Source organism: Microplitis mediator, chromosome 1 (genome assembly GCF_029852145.1).
Source record: "Microplitis mediator isolate UGA2020A chromosome 1, iyMicMedi2.1, whole genome shotgun sequence".
Classification (NCBI taxonomy): Eukaryota; Metazoa; Arthropoda; class Insecta; order Hymenoptera; family Braconidae; genus Microplitis; species Microplitis mediator.
Genome location: NC_079969.1, coordinates 4,033,576 through 4,050,652, shown reverse-complemented (window position 1 = coordinate 4,050,652; position 17,077 = coordinate 4,033,576). Strand labels below are relative to the sequence as shown.

The 17,077-nt window shown below is 29.5% G+C and overlaps 2 protein-coding genes across 4 annotated transcripts; one reads left to right on the top strand and one right to left on the bottom strand.

Annotated features, from left to right (window-relative positions):
• Positions 1-1,663: 1,663 nt before the first annotated feature.
• Positions 1,664-10,868, bottom strand: LOC130666269 (stromal interaction molecule homolog). Of its 3 annotated transcripts, none has more exons than XM_057467096.1 (10): positions 10,147-10,868; positions 9,923-10,062; positions 9,473-9,705; positions 8,892-9,007; positions 8,618-8,787; positions 8,237-8,380; positions 7,923-8,090; positions 5,747-6,011; positions 5,194-5,271; positions 1,665-3,367 (listed from the first exon to the last, which is right to left on the bottom strand). In XM_057467096.1, the coding sequence occupies exons 1-10, from the start codon at positions 10,364-10,366 to the stop codon at positions 2,925-2,927; spliced, it is 1,977 nt and encodes a 658-aa protein (XP_057323079.1). In that variant the 5' UTR covers positions 10,367-10,868; the 3' UTR covers positions 1,665-2,924. The 3 variants fall into 3 exon arrangements, with proteins under 3 accessions (XP_057323088.1, XP_057323079.1, XP_057323097.1); XM_057467114.1 differs by having other exon boundaries at positions 3,229-3,367; positions 5,150-5,271; positions 10,147-10,864; XM_057467105.1 differs by lacking the exon at positions 5,194-5,271 and having other exon boundaries at positions 1,664-3,367.
• A 1,677-nt stretch (positions 10,869-12,545) lies between these two features.
• On the top strand, positions 12,546-16,746 carry LOC130666238 (uncharacterized). The gene is made up of 7 exons (XM_057467047.1): positions 12,546-12,796; positions 13,132-13,390; positions 13,763-14,982; positions 15,342-15,662; positions 15,736-16,107; positions 16,238-16,348; positions 16,418-16,746. The coding sequence occupies exons 2-7, from the start codon at positions 13,201-13,203 to the stop codon at positions 16,526-16,528; spliced, it is 2,325 nt and encodes a 774-aa protein (XP_057323030.1). The 5' UTR covers positions 12,546-12,796; positions 13,132-13,200; the 3' UTR covers positions 16,529-16,746.
• Positions 16,747-17,077: the final 331 nt, after the last annotated feature.

Sequence of the window (17,077 nt, the reverse complement as noted above, 5' to 3'; positions counted from 1 at the left end):
AAACAAAAAGTAGAGAATGGTGATCTCCGGTGACGAACTCCACTACTTGGTGGCAGCTTCATAGCGAGTTTGAATGCGCGCGAGTTTTTAAATATTCTGTGCCAGATTTTGAATCAAAACGATATGCGGTTCAAATAATTCGCGTTGCAATTATACATACAAAAAAAATTCTAAAAAATAAATTTAAATGGTAAATTGATATTTTCTGTGAAATAATAAAAATCTTGAAGCAGAGTGTGCTATGTGTGTTAATATATTACGTCTGTGTTTTGGAAATGGCTACACCAGTATGAGAATTCAAAAATTAAGCCTGATTCCAAAAATATATGAGTTATTATGATTATATTTGATAGTAAATCAATTATCGTTAATGTTTTTCTGTCGACAATTCTATTAGAACACTTATTTACTTGGTTGTAGTAAAAATTACGTAACACTTTTCAAAATTTAATTTCGTAGGTTTTTTGGTTGAAAAACATTACAATTTCTATTTTTGACAATTCCTGGAACGCCCTGGTGGAAATTTTTCGGACTTTTCTCTGAATAACTCTGAACAAGTCTTTAAAACTTTGAAAAAGTCTTTAGAACTTTAGAATCGAGTTTTTCAGAGAAAATTCCGAAAAATTTCCACCAGGGCCATAAGAGTTTAAAGAGCGTTAGTCAAATCTTTGCCATAGCAACCGTTGCTAAGGGCCAACTGTTACTATAGTAACTGTTGCTAAGGACTAACCGTTGCTATAGCAACCATTGCTACGGACCAATCGTTAGGGGGGTATGATAATTAGACGAAAAATCCATTTGAAATAGAAGCTGCATAAAAATCCATTTTTAGTTGATGGCTGTCATAAAAGGAATATATCCCTGCGTAAAAAAAATGATAATTTTCATAGCTGTATGTATAAGACCTATACTTGACTATAACACATTCTCATAGAACTTATTCATTCTCATAAAATTTCTATGAGAATTTAATGGATTCTGAGATTTTTTAAACAAGAATATGTCAAATTTAAAGTCAATGGGACCTATAGTTTTGAAGATCTTGTGATGAATGAGTGGTATTTGCCTTATGTATATACATACTTATATATCTAAATGAATATGATTCCATGTAAAGAATAATTCCATTACCTTTCGCTTATTTATAATTTTTTCAAGTTTAATTTTTACAAGATTATTTTATGATGATAATGATTATTTTTTAGGTGCATATTAATTTATTTTATTAATTTGATTTTTTTCTTTCTTAATAGAAACTCAAAAATTTTATATTAATTAAATTATAACAGAGTTAATCAGTATTGCTTAGTACTTAACAATCAAATATTATATTGTAAATAATTAATATTTTTTTCTTATCTAGTTCACAAAAGACCATAATTATTTTACAAAACTCACTGCTATATAATATCACTAAAAAATTTATTTATTCCTATATTTATATTGTCATTTTTATGGAGATTACAATGTACAATTATCAATAATTTAATGTTATTATCATTTTGCGTTAAGTTTGCTTAAACCTACTTTATAATACAATCACTTTTTAATATCATTCAAAAAAATGTTGTTAATTAGCTTTTTACAAGAGAAAAAACGTTTTTAATTTCAAATAATTATAATTGTTTAAAAACAAATTTTTTTCATTGTTTTGCGAAGATTAATATTTAGGATAAAATATGAAGCCCTATATTATTATAACAGTTAGATATTAAGTCACATAAGAAAATAAACATTTATTTTTATGATACAATTAAAAATTGTATAAAAATATTGTGTACTTTCAATCTGATAAGGCTTCAAATTTGATTAAAAAGTTTAATAACAAAAACTTATTTTTTTCAGATCAATGGTTTAGTATTCAAACGAAAATTTTGTTAACTACAAAGCCCTGATTAAAAACTCCGATTAAATTCAATTAGAAAATTCTAATTAATGGGATTAATCAAAAATTTCCGATTGACTTTCATTCAGTTTTAATCGGAATGTTAATCGGAAAAATCAAATTCTTATTTTTCGATTTAATCCGATTAAAAAATTCTAATTAATGGGATTAATCAAAAATTTCCGATTGACTTTCATTCAGTTTTAATCGGAACGTTAATCGGAAAAATCAAACCCTGGTGGAAATTTTTCGGATTTTTCTCTGAAAAAGTCTTCAGAACTTTAGAACTGAATTTGCAGAGGAAATTACGAAAAATTTCCACTAGGGAATTCTTATTTTTCGACTTGATCCAATTGGAAAATTCTAATTAATCGAATTAATCCGAAATTTCTAATTGACTTTCATTCAGTTTTAATCGTAACGTTAATCGGAAAAATCAAATTCTTATTTTTCGATTTAATCCGATTGGGAAATTCTAATTAATCGGATTAATCGGAAATTACCAATTGACTTTCATTCAATTTTAATTCGATTTAATAAAAAAGTTCCGAATGAATCCGATTGAAAGCTAATTAGAAATCCGAAAAGTCAAAATTACTTTCCGATTGAATCTGATTAAAAAATTTCAATCAGATTCAATTGAAAAAAAATATTTTCCGATTGAATTAATTGAAATTCAATCGGATAATTAGCACGCTTCCGAGTAATTCTGATTGGACGTTTGTTTCCAATTAGATCTGATATAAATTCTATTGAGTTCCAGATTCAATCAGAGTTTCTAATCAGGGTAAACTCGATATAAATTCAAATAATTTGTAATAAGCTAATTCCACATTCTTTTAACTGAATCTAAATTAATTATTCCCTCACACATATAATTATGATTAATGTTCAGGCAATTAAATTTTTAAAAAATTCGGGTCGTTTTTGATTTATGTTCAGTATGAGAAATTCTCAAATATCGGAAAATTGCAATCGGAAGCTTTGATTTTATTATAAATTATTATTAATATATTGAATTTAACCATATTTTTGATAATCACGTATTTTTTCCTTTGTTCTTCCTGAACGCGGGAAACAATTTTCTTCGCCGTCGTTTAATTTCGTCATTATCAGCAGTTGAATTTGAATCTGTTGATAATGTTTCATCATCAACGGACATAACAGTTGGCAAATCACGTAAATACTTTCGTGTTTTTTTATCCGAAGATTCCATAAGTGAATTATCAGAAAGTGAAGTTTTTGATAATGATGTCGTGCTATTTCTAGTTTCATCGCTAATCATATTTGCGTCGTGACTAAAAGACCGAACCATTGATGATGATTTATCACGTGTTAATGATGCTTTGGATGATGGTTGTGTTGCAGGATCATCGTCACCTAACGTAAAATGTACTTCTGGCGGCGTTTCTTTTCCTGTTTCACTACTCGACGAATCTGGAGGTAAAGATGATTCCTTCCAACCAACATTCTCTAATGTCCCTGAAAATACAAATTAACTCACAATTATATTTTATATTTATTTAGTTTTTTTTAGTAGCAAAAACAAATGCAAAATCATTTTAATCCAACAATTATTATGCGAAATTCAAAATAAATAATTCGGATATTTTTTAATTACAGTCAATTGGGGAACTTAAGCTTTTAGTTTAGCATTAGTGTGTTATATTAGACGTTAATTATTTTTCTTTTATTAGTGATCGACACGAAACAAGTAACCAGCGGAATTTTATACGCAAAGATACAAAATTTTCCTTATCAAAGTAGAGAATCAGGAGACACGGTAGTGTCTCGCGCCAAGTACACGTTCAAACACATGTTTATGTGTGAAGTGTCATGGCGCGAGCCTACCATATGTCTATACCGTAGAGATAGTGGTTTTTAGCTCTCATTCTAGAGACGCGACGAGGCGGCAATTTGAAAAAACGTCTATTTAATAATTGCCAGCGAACTGGGACATCATCGAGGTGACATGAGAGTAAACTAGATTTGGCTGTTTCACTTGAGCACTGACCGTGACGCGTTTAAACACATGGGAAGGATCGTTTCATATTGTAGCCATGGACTCGGTATAAAATTTTAGCACCAAGGACTATTTCCAGAAAGTCTTTTTTGAGAACATGTTCTCTTTTATTTATTGAAATGTCTGTTGTTCTTGTAACTTCTCAGGAAGATTAAAAATCTTCGTTTTGAATTGAACTCTTGCCCTTCTCTTTCTTGTCTTCGCTGCAGATGGTTACAAAATTTTTGCTAAAATCATGCTACCGTTGAGTTTCCTATTACGATTTTCGGTGGCTCATACTTGAGCTTCCGTTGTCTCTGTTTAGTAGGGCTACGAACTTTTGTCCATGGGTCGGGTTGACTGTATTCCTCAAGGAATGTTGCGTTAATCTTTGTCTCCTATCGTAATTTTTTCGAAACGAAACCATTCCAGTATCAAATCTACAATCTGTTGAGATTTCTTCTCAATATCGGCTCGAAGGTGCTGCCATTTTAAACACGTTTTACAAAACACTCGTATTTTTTATCCCAATTTCTTAAATTTCTACTAGATTTTTAAAACTAGTCTTGGATATGAATGAATAAGGGAATATAATTAATAAAGAACTAGGTATGGAATGAAAAGCTATAGAATATTATATTCTTAAGTTTCAAGTTAATGTGGAATTATGTAGTAATTTAGTGTACTAATGGGATAATTTAATGGTACATCATGCAAACCATGATTAGAAAGTGCTGTTTTGTTTTCAGTTACGATCTATAGATTTAATACTTTATTTTGATGATTGAAAAAAATAACAAAGAACTTGAATTAAAAATTTTTTAATCTACTTATATAACAATTCAATTACTTCACTAGTTATAACAAATTAAATTTTACATCACAATAACATAAATTATCTTTTTTTAAAAAAGTTATCGATTATTAAAATAGTATTCTGTTATTTCTATCCAAACTCTAATTACGATTGTTGCACAAAGTTTAATCAGAGTTTACTTTTGTCATGTAAAACCGATGTATGAACATAAAAACTCACTCGAGTATTGAAAAAAAATTCAATTTATTGCAGTCACTCAAGGGATGAAAAAAAAATTAAACTTAACTTATCACAAAAAAAACATGTCTACAATATAAAATATTTTTCTACTAACAAAATTTAAAAAAATAAAAAGCATAAATACGTATTGTTTAATACTACAATATAATTGTAACAGAAGCGATTTTTCTTAACAAACAAATTATAAAAAATAAAAAAAACTAACTAAGGGTTAATCGAAGTGCTCATGGTTGTCCGTTTCCGTCTTACCTGCAGCACCAGAAACTGATTGTGCATACAATGAACCTCCGTCATCATCTAAATCATCTTGGCTACTACTCATTCGTCCTGAAAAGTACAAGAAATAAGGGTTTTTTTTTATAAATCAAGTGGCCAAAGACAGGCGACAATCCACAACCACATTTTTCGCTAAGAAATTTATGTAGTTAAGTCATAAATTGGAAATCCAATTGGTTTCAAAATTTAGTAGTTTCGAAATTTGTTTTAAATCGAAAAATTCAAAAATAATTAAACTGGATCTTAGTTTAATTTTTTGAAATCTATACTAGAAAAAAGAAAACAATTTTGAGCTGCCCAAGCTCGAAGGCTTGTCACGTAATTAAGTCACTAAATTATTCAATATATAACATGAGCGTTTGAGTTGCGCACTTTTGGATTTTCCAAACTAATGAAAAAGGCATTAAATCAATTACATATAATAGCCGAAAATTTTGAAGCGTTCCTAAAGCACACGTAGTACGTGCGCACTAAAGTGCGCACATTTTAACAAACACAAAGATGTATTGTATATATTATTAATTACCTCGTACTCCTAGGCTGCGTCCATTCTGTGCACTGCGATATAAAATATTTTCTAAATAATTAAGGCCGTTATTGTTGATTATATTGAATCCACACAGGAGTTCCATTTGTTTCCAACGATGCACTCGTTCTTGTAGTTCAGCTGTTACTTCATTTAATGCTGTTCTCGCTTCAACGATGCTTTTGTCTACTTCATCAATTGATTTTCCGTGAGTAGATACAAACGCTCCGACAAGACTTGATCGTTTTTTCCGTAATTTTTCACACTACAGAGAAATTAGTTTGTTATTTATACAGTTTTCACTCAGTTTTGAGAATTAACATCTAACAATTATGCAGAACAGTTGGTTCATTTTTTTTTTTTATACAAAACAATGGTCGCTTTCTTTGGAAAATTTTTTTATCGCAAATGTAAATGCGCACTCTTTCTGTGCATACTGTTTAAGGCCGTTATTTAAAAAAAAATTAGTGTGTTCTGGTTCTCTACACATTTTCATATACTGGTCCTGGTGGAAATTTTTCGGAATTTTCTCTGAAAAACTCAGTTCTAAAGTTCTAAATACTTTTTCAGAGTTTTTCGGAAAAAAGTCCTAAAAATTTCCACCAGGGGGCTCTTAAACAAAGTATGCGCAGAAACAGCGCACCTACATTAACGCATGTGCGAAAAAGTTTTTCCAGAGAAAACGACCAATCTCTAACATGCACATCTTCGAACATAACAGACATTTGGACGTTTTTGAATAAATAAATGAATTTGCGAAAACGGTTATCTACTTGGAATCAGACCCATAATGACCACGATAAAAATATATATTTAGTCAGATACTACTTTCTGTAATAAAAAATGTAATTCAAATGAAATGATAGAGAGGGTATTGCTTACTACGAATGCAATCGATTGTTTTTTAATTTTCTAGTCAATTTTTACTTCTAATCGTTAAAAACTTCGTAGAAACTGAGATGATTGAATATTGTTCGATTTTCGATTGTTAAATTCTTGATTGGTATTGACGTTGAAAAAGCCCTGAATTATTCTAGGGGTAACAGTTGCTACTGAATGAACATGGCTAAATGGGTGCGTGTGTGTGTGTGCATGTGGGTGTGTATGAAGTGAGTGAAAAACTAAGTGTGTTTATCGAAAACATATTGCATGCCTTAAGCGCGAAGCGCGAGGGCTATGCTCTATACTCGCCTGAAAATCAAAAAATACATTTCGTCATGTTAAATTGTATCTGAAATTCAAAATATATACTTAGATCGTATAAAAAATACACTTTTACAAAGAAAAATGATTAATGAACTGATTTTATACAATTTCAAGTCAATCAATTAAAATGTCAATATAAAAATAGTTGTTTTTAGTGACATAACCTAAATTTTCTCAGGAATTTATGGGTTTGAAAACACTGTAACTTTTTAAAACTATAATTTTCTAACTTAATCTTTTTTTTGAATTTCTTCATATAGTTAATGCGCAGAACCCTTTTCAAAATCGCAGCTCAATATCTTATGGTTTGTTTGTAATTCATATTTTTAGGCTGGCATTTATACCACAATTTCTATCTTTTGAGCAACTGTATTACTTATTTTTTTAAATATACGTTTTATCGTTTACTATAGATCGAGAGTATCAATAGATAGCACGGAGGAGGTTCTGTAACGAATTACCTTCGGACAAAACCTGAACTAGAATAACCTCGTAATAAAATAACCTGGATAAAAATAACTTTGCTATTAAATAATCTGCACAACATTACAAATTTCATCGTTATAGATTTATGTAAATTTTTTCAGGTTATTGTTATTCTGGTTATTTTATAACAGAGTTATTTTTTTGCAGGTTATTTTGTCGTAGTTATTTTGTCGAGGTTATTTTGTCCGATGGTAACCAGTCGCGGCACCGCAGAGAATACTTATAGTAAAGTATACATACTAGCAAATAGCGATTCTTAGGTAAACACGGAGGCTACATAAAAATTTCTTAATTCAATTACAAGCCACTGTACTGTAAATGGTAGATTTCCCATCGCAGCGAGTTTTCAATATTATTGCGCACTTCGTACGCGAAGCAAAGATTGCCCTCTACTGTCGAATTTTTTAAATCACGCATTTCACTCCCATAATGTCATGTTTTCTCAACAATATTATCTCAAAATTATTTAACCATTAATACTTACTGCTTCGCGCGCTTGTTGTAATTGTTTTTCCGCAGATATTTTTTTCTTCGTGTAAGATTTATTTTCAATTTCATGAGTTAATTGCAACCAATGTTGTAATCCAACGGGTGGTGACCAACAGCGATCTTCTAGTTCTCCTTCTGCGCGTTGAAGTTCCATTTTCAGCATCTGAAACAATAAATACACATCATTGTACCACAGCGTAGCTCATAGTAGGGGTCAAGATTGAGGGGGAGTTCCGAGTTAATGGACTGACTGTATTGCAGTAAAAAATCAACTGAAATTTTGATTTCTGTGTTTTTTATAAAACTTACTTCGATCTCAGCTTTCAATTGTGATACTTCCAGATCTGAATAAGACGTATGTAAGCCCATACTTTCGTCTTGAAGTCTTTTCTCTAGATTTTGTTTGGCTGTTGTAGCATTTTCTTGTTCTAATCTCGCCCTTTCAAGTTCTTTCTGTAATAAGAGAAAATAATAATTATAATAATCACAGTCTGCTGCAAAAATAAATATCCGTTGGCAAATATAAAGAAAATGTGGGCTTATTTTTAAGCGTATGAAGACAAATAACAAAAAAACATAAGTAAAAAATTTGAAAACAAAAAAAATAATTTAATAAATTGTAAGCTTGACTGTAATTTATACTCATCAATTTTTGCAATTCGTAATTAGATATTTATTAATTTAAAATACCTGTAAATCTTCTAACGCTAATTCGGCTTTATGAAGACCTTCCATATCCTTCATCATTCTTCTTAAATGCTTCTGCGAGCTTTTTTTTTGCTGATATGCATACCAACACCCGATTAACGCTCCAAACAATAACGTTATTAATATCAGATCTTTCAAACTATGACCGGAATCTACCAAACAATCATTTTTATATTAACAATTTGTAATGCATATCAAATTTTCAGTTAGAAATTCCTCAAGCTCTGGAGAATTGTATCAGAAAAATGAAATTTACCTTTAGGTGGCCCGAACAAGACCACATCCATAGCTTTCAGTGCAATTTTTTGTTTGTGAATAGGATCTTTGATACCCAAGACATTATTAAGATAGTGCATATTATTCACAGCCATTCTATTCCAATCAAAAAAATTTATTTTTTAGTCTTAAATTTATCGGTATGTAAAATTAGCATCCTATCAAAAAAATCCATGTGGGATTGCATGAAAACCCATAGGAATTAATGAAGAAGTTTATGAATTTATACAAAAATCCATATAAGAAGCCATGGATTTCTAAATTCCCACGTAGGAAATCTATATAGGAAACTGTGGATACCTGAATTCCCATATAGGAACTTGGATACATGAATTTCTTTGTGGGAAATTCATATAGGAATCTGGGTGTCAATATAAGTAATTTCTATAGAATCCAGGGTATCTAGATTTTCATGTCTATCGTCTATTGATACAAGTATATGAATCTACGGTGGCTTTCTATAGGAATCCATCCGAAAACGCCATATGGAAACTCACAGAAATTTAGTCTGAATTCCCACATAAATTTTTTTGATAGGACAGAACTTTATAAAAATAAAACCTAGGAAGTGTTGCTCCGGTAACACGATGTTGTATAAAATTCGGCACATATTGTGGAAGCTCAACGTTTGTGGTCAACCACTCGGAAGTCTGTTCAATTGTCCAATTATGAACTTCAGATCTCAGCCAAGCCTCCCATAATTCTCTAACACTAATATGCATATCATCGTTGTGATGAAAAGCACGTTGACGTCGTTCATATCCAGCCTCATACTGCAGCTCTTCCCTGAGAAACTAAATCAATACAAAAAAAATTAGCGATGATTTACCTTCACATCTACCTGCAGATCAGGACGTCTTTTGTCCAACAAAATAAAAAATCTACTGGATTTCTGACATGACAACCCGGCTTTTAAATTTGGAGGCAGTAGACTACCTCCGCTTCGCAATCGCAGTGTGCAATTACGTACTAATTTTCTCTTTAATTTTGTTAATTATTTCTAAGACTTACGTCATCAGATTCTGATAAATCGACATCACCATCAGCATCATCATCTAATTGACTATGTAGCGTTTTGATAGCTTCTAAACCTAAGCGATCGTGAGATGCCATTGTAATGCATGCTAAATCGTCATTGCAATTATCCACAGCTGTAATATAAATTATAAATAATTACAGTAAGAATATTTGAACTTAAATTTTTTTATTTATTTTTTAAAAATTTAAAAACTTACGAGACTGCAAGGTATCGTGTGCAACAGCTTGAGCGATACCCTCAGTAAATGTTGGTGAGAATGTTGTTGAACTAATATGATTTGATCCATCACTAGACCTCGTATGATATCTAGATGAAGCGTCTAATGCACCACCACTAGCAATTACTTCAGCGCAACACCAACAAAGAACCCGAAGTACATAAATTCCAATTAATTCGACATTCACTACTGATCGCATTATAATATATCACAAATAATTAACCTCCACAAAGCATTAAATTTTTTTTTTTCTTCTTTTTTTTATAAATTTTCAATTTATTGATAATGTACTCGTTTAAATTTAATTGTTTCTTATAGATATATTATTTTTATATTTTTTATTTTACTGTTATGTGAAAAATTTATTTTTAACTATTATTTTTTTTCGTCGTTTTCTTTTTAAGGAAATAATTTTGACGTATTTTTAAAAATTTATTTCGAAAACATTATCGTAGAAATGGATTTTTAAAATAATTAATTATATGAAACTAGTGATGGATTTGAATCTTGTTACTATTTTTAAAATTACCGTTACTGTCACCGATTATTTTTTTAAGTTAATTAAAAATATATTTTGTTTTCCGGAGTTAAATTTTCTAAATAATATATTATAGAATAATTAAGTACACTTTGCTTTTTACAGGAATAAATCAGATGTTATATCAAGGCCACTTTACTTTACTTCATCTATCCTTTTTTAAAACTATCAATCATAGAATTAAATTTATTTTAGATCGTAAACTCCGATTATGTTTGTTTTCTTTTTTTCAGTCATTTTGAGAACTCGACTACACTGACATCTACTGTTTGAATTTTAATCCAATTTCAGTAATTCGTGTATTTATTTTTAGTCTTTAAATTTAAAAAAACTCATTAAATAATTAATGAGTGTGAATGTAGCAAACAGAGAAATTTAAAATTATAAATAAACGGAGCAAATAATTTAAAAAAAATATTTGTAAAAAATGCGCTTATTAATTTTTGAATTTTTCAAATGTACATTTTTTAAAAATTGAATTTTAATTACTTACTCTGTTTATTAATAATTTAAAATTTGTCGGTCTGCTACGATCCTGAAGTTAGCAGACAACTAAAAATTTTCGGATTTTTTTTTGAACAATTAAATTTTAAGAAAAAAAAAACTAAAAATATGCACATGTAGAAAATTAAAAAAACTATCGGTGCAATTTTTTTAAATATATTTTTTCTTAAGTTTATCGTTTTTAGAAAAATCCAAAATTTATTTGACGTCGGCTAATTTCAGGATCATCTGTCTGCTACATTCACACTCATTAAATAATTATCTTATTACGTAATTTTTATATTGTTATAAATATTTATCATATTTTTAAACCAGTAGAATTAAAACTTTTTTTTTACATACTTGCCTATAATTTTATGAAAAATATCTAAGTAATATTTTATGCAATTTCGTGCTGTCAAAAAAATATGAGTGTGGATGTAGCTGACAGTTATCAATTTTTTTAATTTTTAAATAAATAAATAAAATGTAAGTGAAATAAAACTTTTAAAATGCGTATTTAATTAATGATATGAAAAATTAGTATGCGCGTTTTTTTAAATTTCAATATTTTAGTTGCTGCAGAAGTTCCAATAAAGAGACGAAACGTATGATACTGAAGTTAGCAAACGTCTAATAATTTTTGAATTTTTTTTTAGATGAGTGTGAATGTAGCAGACATCAGACAAATTTGAAATTATAAATAAATAGAGTAAATAATTTTAAAAATAATATTTATAAAAAATGCACTTATTAATTTTTAAATTTTTTAAATGCGCGTTTTTTTTAATTTTAATTTATTAATTATTTACTCTATTTATTTATAATTTTTAATTTGACTGATGTCTGCTACATTCACACTCATTTTTTTAGACGGTAATCTATAAAAAAAATTGTACGTGTAGTTTTTAAAATTTTCTATCACTGCATATTATTAGTTTTTGTTTTTTTGTAATTGATTTGTTGATAAAAAAATCCGAAAATTACTAATTGTTTACTAACTTTAGGATCATATGAAGTTTTACATAAATCCATACTTTTTCTCCTGGGTTTCCATGCAATTCTTCATGGATTTTTTTGATAGAAAAATTTTTAAAAAATATAAGAAAATTTTTTAAAATTCTACCCATGCTTTTTTTTTTAATTTTTGCCTGTCAGTATTTACTTCGTTTGTTGAAAATAAATAAATTTTTTAGTGACTGCTACTTCCAGTATCATATTTTTAGAGAATAATTTTCCATTTATTTATTTTTACTCGTAAAATAAAAAAATTAAATTACTAAATCTTATTTATAAATAATAGATGGCGTGACATGACAACATTTAATTGAAATTAAGAAAAGAACGAGAAAGAGAGCTCATAAAAACGAGCGAGACAGAAAGAAAGCAAATAGAAGTGAAGTTTTGACATCACGATAAGATAACCTCAATATTCTATTATTATAAGTGAATTTTTTAGAATGTATTGTTATAATTGGCAAAGATAATAATAGATTCATTTGAATAATTGTATAAGCAGTATTAAAATTTGAATTAAATGCCAGAATCAAATGTCAGATACGCTAAATATATAAATATCAACCAAAAAGATACCGTCAAATCTTTGACGTAAGTAAAATTTGATGTCCCTTCATATTATTTATAATATAAACTATAAGTAAAAATTATCAAAAGATGATCCTGAAGTTAACAGACATTTAAAAATTTTCTGATTTTTTTTCAACAATCGATTCAAATAAAAAAACAAACAAACTAAAAATATGCACATGTAGAATTTCAAAAAAAAAACTACAGGTGCAATTTTTTCAAATATTTAAAATATTTTATCGTTTTGAAAAAAATTATCAAACGTCAGCTAACTTCAGTGTCATTTTAAAAGAGCGTTTTTTTATCATACTGAAGTTAGCCGACGTCTAATAATTTTTGGATTTTTTTAAAAACAGATAGAAATGATAACTTGAACTCATGTGTATTTTTGAATACTAAAAGAAGGAAAATATTGAATGTAAACAATGGAGAAAGATAAAGAAAAAGATGAATATTTGACGAGTTTAATTGGTTCAGTAAAAAAAGATGAGGCAGTATTAACTTTGGAAAATAAAACAGCAACTGATGCGAAAAATTCGCAAGCTAAAATAGTCCGAGGAACGAAAAAAATGAGGGTTGATTCAACTGATTCTAATCAAGTTACTGATAAAAAAGGTAAAGATTTAATCATAATACTAAACATGTTACTCTATAGTTTTAATTTAATTTATAATTCAATCAGAGTAAGTAAATTTTAAAATATTTACGAAGAGATCCTAGAATTGAATTCTTTACTTTCATCTTTTCAATCTCCGGTTAAAATTTGTTGGCTTTCCAATATATATTTTTTGTTTAATTTCATATTTGACATAAAAAAAAAAAAACTCATTATTTTGCAATAAAATTCCGTAGTTTCTTCGTAGAAAATTTTGTCTAAGAAAATTATAAAAATTTCAAAGCTGTCAATAAAATATTTATTGGAATTTAAATTTTAATCAAAATATTCTTAATTACTTCTTAACACAATAATTGCTTGGCTATTTTTAGATACTAAAGATGATGAAGGCGAAGCAAAAATAGTCAGATCGTTGAAACGTTCATGCGAACTGTGGTCGCTAGAAGATAAAAATACATTTTTTAAGGCAGTAAACGAGTACGGGAAAGATTTCGACGGATTGCAAGGATACTTTTTAAATCAAGGCAAGAAAAAAGGTCTACCAGAAAATATGATAAAGAACAAAGAGCAAATCCGGCACTTTTATTACCGCACTTGGTTAAAAATATCAAAACACCTGAAGTTTTCCGAAGACGTTAAGAAAACGTCACAAGAAATTTACGGGTTAATTAATTACGGCGAATTACGACGTAAATTACCACGCATACATGAAAAATTTTTGCTAAAATTGAACGAATTAATTTACTGGGGATCAACCCAAGTTCGTTTGCGAGGAAAAACGATGCGGATTAAAACGCCGATATGTCGGGCTTTGAGAAAATTGAATCAACTTGAAGATTGGCAAGAAGAAATAAAATTACCGCCACGTGTTACCGTTGAATTACGACCGGGAAATAATTTAACTTGGTGGAAAGTACAAGCGAATGCTATGAATCCCCGAGTACGAACACTGGTGCCAATCCAACGGCGCTTGTCCAGTTTATTGGCCTTTTTGCAGCAGCGCTGGAAGCCGGTAAAATTCAAACCATCTCTGAATATCGATAGCGAATTGTTTTATGATAAAAAATTTAATGACAGTGAACTGCTGCGAGTTGCGCCAGTCGAAGGCGCCAAAATATCTCTACCAATGGTCAATCTCGGGGAATATTTAACCAGCAATAGCGTGTCGTTTAATTCCTACGAGCAACGTTTGAGCTTAAAAAGTTCGCGGGATGAATTACTGGGTTATGTCCAACAATTTAAAAGCGTTGGCAAGAAAACCATAAAGAAGAAAATCGACAAGAAACTGCCGAGTTTAAGAGTTGCTGGTAGTGGAGGAGTCGCTGGTGGGGATGATAACGATAAATTAAATGATAATAATAGTGATTTAGATAATTTAGATACGCATCTAAATTGCTTAGATAAATCTCTTTTTGCTAGTCATAGTGATAAAAATGCGGGAGATTCAAATAGTAACAATAATGTTAATGTCAATAGTAATTTCAGTATTGAACCCAATCGATTTCCTGGACGTGAAACAATTGATAGAATTAGAGAAGGATGGAATATCGATGAATCAAACACTATAACTATCGGTGATTTATTTTTAATGGTAATTAATTCATTTGGTAGTTCCCTGACGGATCCTAATTACGGTAATTTACAATAATTACTGCAATTTACGGCATTCGAAAAAATTGCATACGGCAAATTTACGGTATTTTTGCTGCAGGTTTGCAGTAAAGGAACGGAAAATTATCGTAAAATTGCGACAATCCTGCGGTATTTTATCGCAAAGTGAAGGATCGCACTATAAAATTGTAAAAAAAAATAAAAAAGTAAACTGTGCTTGCGGTAAAAATACAGAAATTACAGTAAATTGCGGTAACTTACCGTAATTTGGATCCGCCAGGGTTAAATTATTGAATTAACGTTTTTTTTTTAAATTGTTTCTAATTTATTTACTGATAGTTTGGACGAGAATCAAAAATAATATTAGAATACTGGTGGGATGTTCCGAAAAAAGATGACAGAGAGACAAATGACAATCCCGCGTTAAACAAAGAATTAAAAAAACAAGATGAAAGTCTTTGTCTGGCTTTACAAAAACTTTTATCGATCGCTAAACACAACTATGGTACAAGTAAAGCCTTTGACAATACGTCAAGTAGCAATGAAACTGTCGTGTCATCCCGAATGCCTTCGACTAAAGACTCGACATTTAGGAGACCGTTAATTCCACAAGTTTATCACAAAACTGGCAGCCAAGAGGCGTTCAAAACTCAATTGGACGTAAGTTAAATTTTTTTTTATTATAGATTAACAAGTTTCATTTTTTATTCAATAAATTGGATCATTTTTTCAGAAATTCACCACAAGATTTTGTAAACGTGGTCGTACTGTAAGACAACGGAACTTAATTGTACAGCGGGCAGTCCCATTAATTGGTAATTTGAACTGTGAGAAAAATGAAATTAAAGAGCCTAGTAATTTAAATTTGAATCCCCCAAGAGAAATAATTAGTGATTATAATAATGACAATAAACTTGAAGAACTCGGAATTGAATTACTGGGCGGTAATGAAAATATTGAATCAGAAAAAAATTTATTATCAACGTTGGCTGCTGCCAGTGCGGATCATTCTAATAATGAACTATTAGTACAACCTTCTAACTCTATAATCACGTCGGCAACTCAAATTTTAAAAGAAGGAGAAGGTCAATGGCTTAATAGTGAGGTAATGATATAACTTTTGTCTTCATTAGACTTAAATTTACTCAAAAAAAGGATTTCTTGACTTAGAAAATTTTTCCTTGGCCTAAAAAATTTTTTTTCTTTTATTTAATGAAATTTTTTTTATACTACAGGTTGCCGATTATTCTCTGAGTAGTTTTCTTAATCAATTTGAATCACCAATGAAAGGATCACAAAGAAGTCAAACAGGAAGTCAATTGGGGTCTATACGACCATCGTCTGATGTAAGTGAATAAATTTTTTATTTTAAATTAAATTTAATTCTTAAAAATTATAATTTTCGTTCTTTAAAGGTTCTCAGTCACATGCAATGTCTGATGGTCGAAAACAGTGTGGATTACATGGCAAAATTTGCAAACTTGGCATCGCAAATTGCATCTAATGATCAAAATTCAAATAAGTAGAGAAAGAAATTAATTTTTATACGATTGACAAAATTGTTTATTTATAAATGGCGTAGAAAAATAAGTATTTAATACGAGAAATTAATTTTTATAAATATTTTTGTACTTCAAATATTAATAGATATGACATAAAAGTAAATAAATTTTATTCCTTTAGTTATAATATCGCACCTTTACCCCTCAGAGTCAGATCTTAGCAAAAGTTTCCTTCAATTTGACGACAAATTACTGCCAATGAAAATTCCAACTTTTGACTGTGACATGGGTCGACTCGATGTCAATTTTTTTTATAATAAATCGCAATTTAAATTTTTAATAATCAAGACTGTGATTTTTTATTTAAAATTCAACTTTTTAAAGTCTTTCGGGAAACGCAACTCCCTGAAAATAATTCGCGGTGAAGTGCTAGATTAAATTTTTAATGAAAAATGCATGCTGTTATAATAATCAGCTCGTCATCCGAGTCCTGTGATTGGTAATAGTATATTACGGGGAATCCCCTTTTGACTATAAATGTATTGCTGCTGTGTGCAGACATCGTTGTTAGCG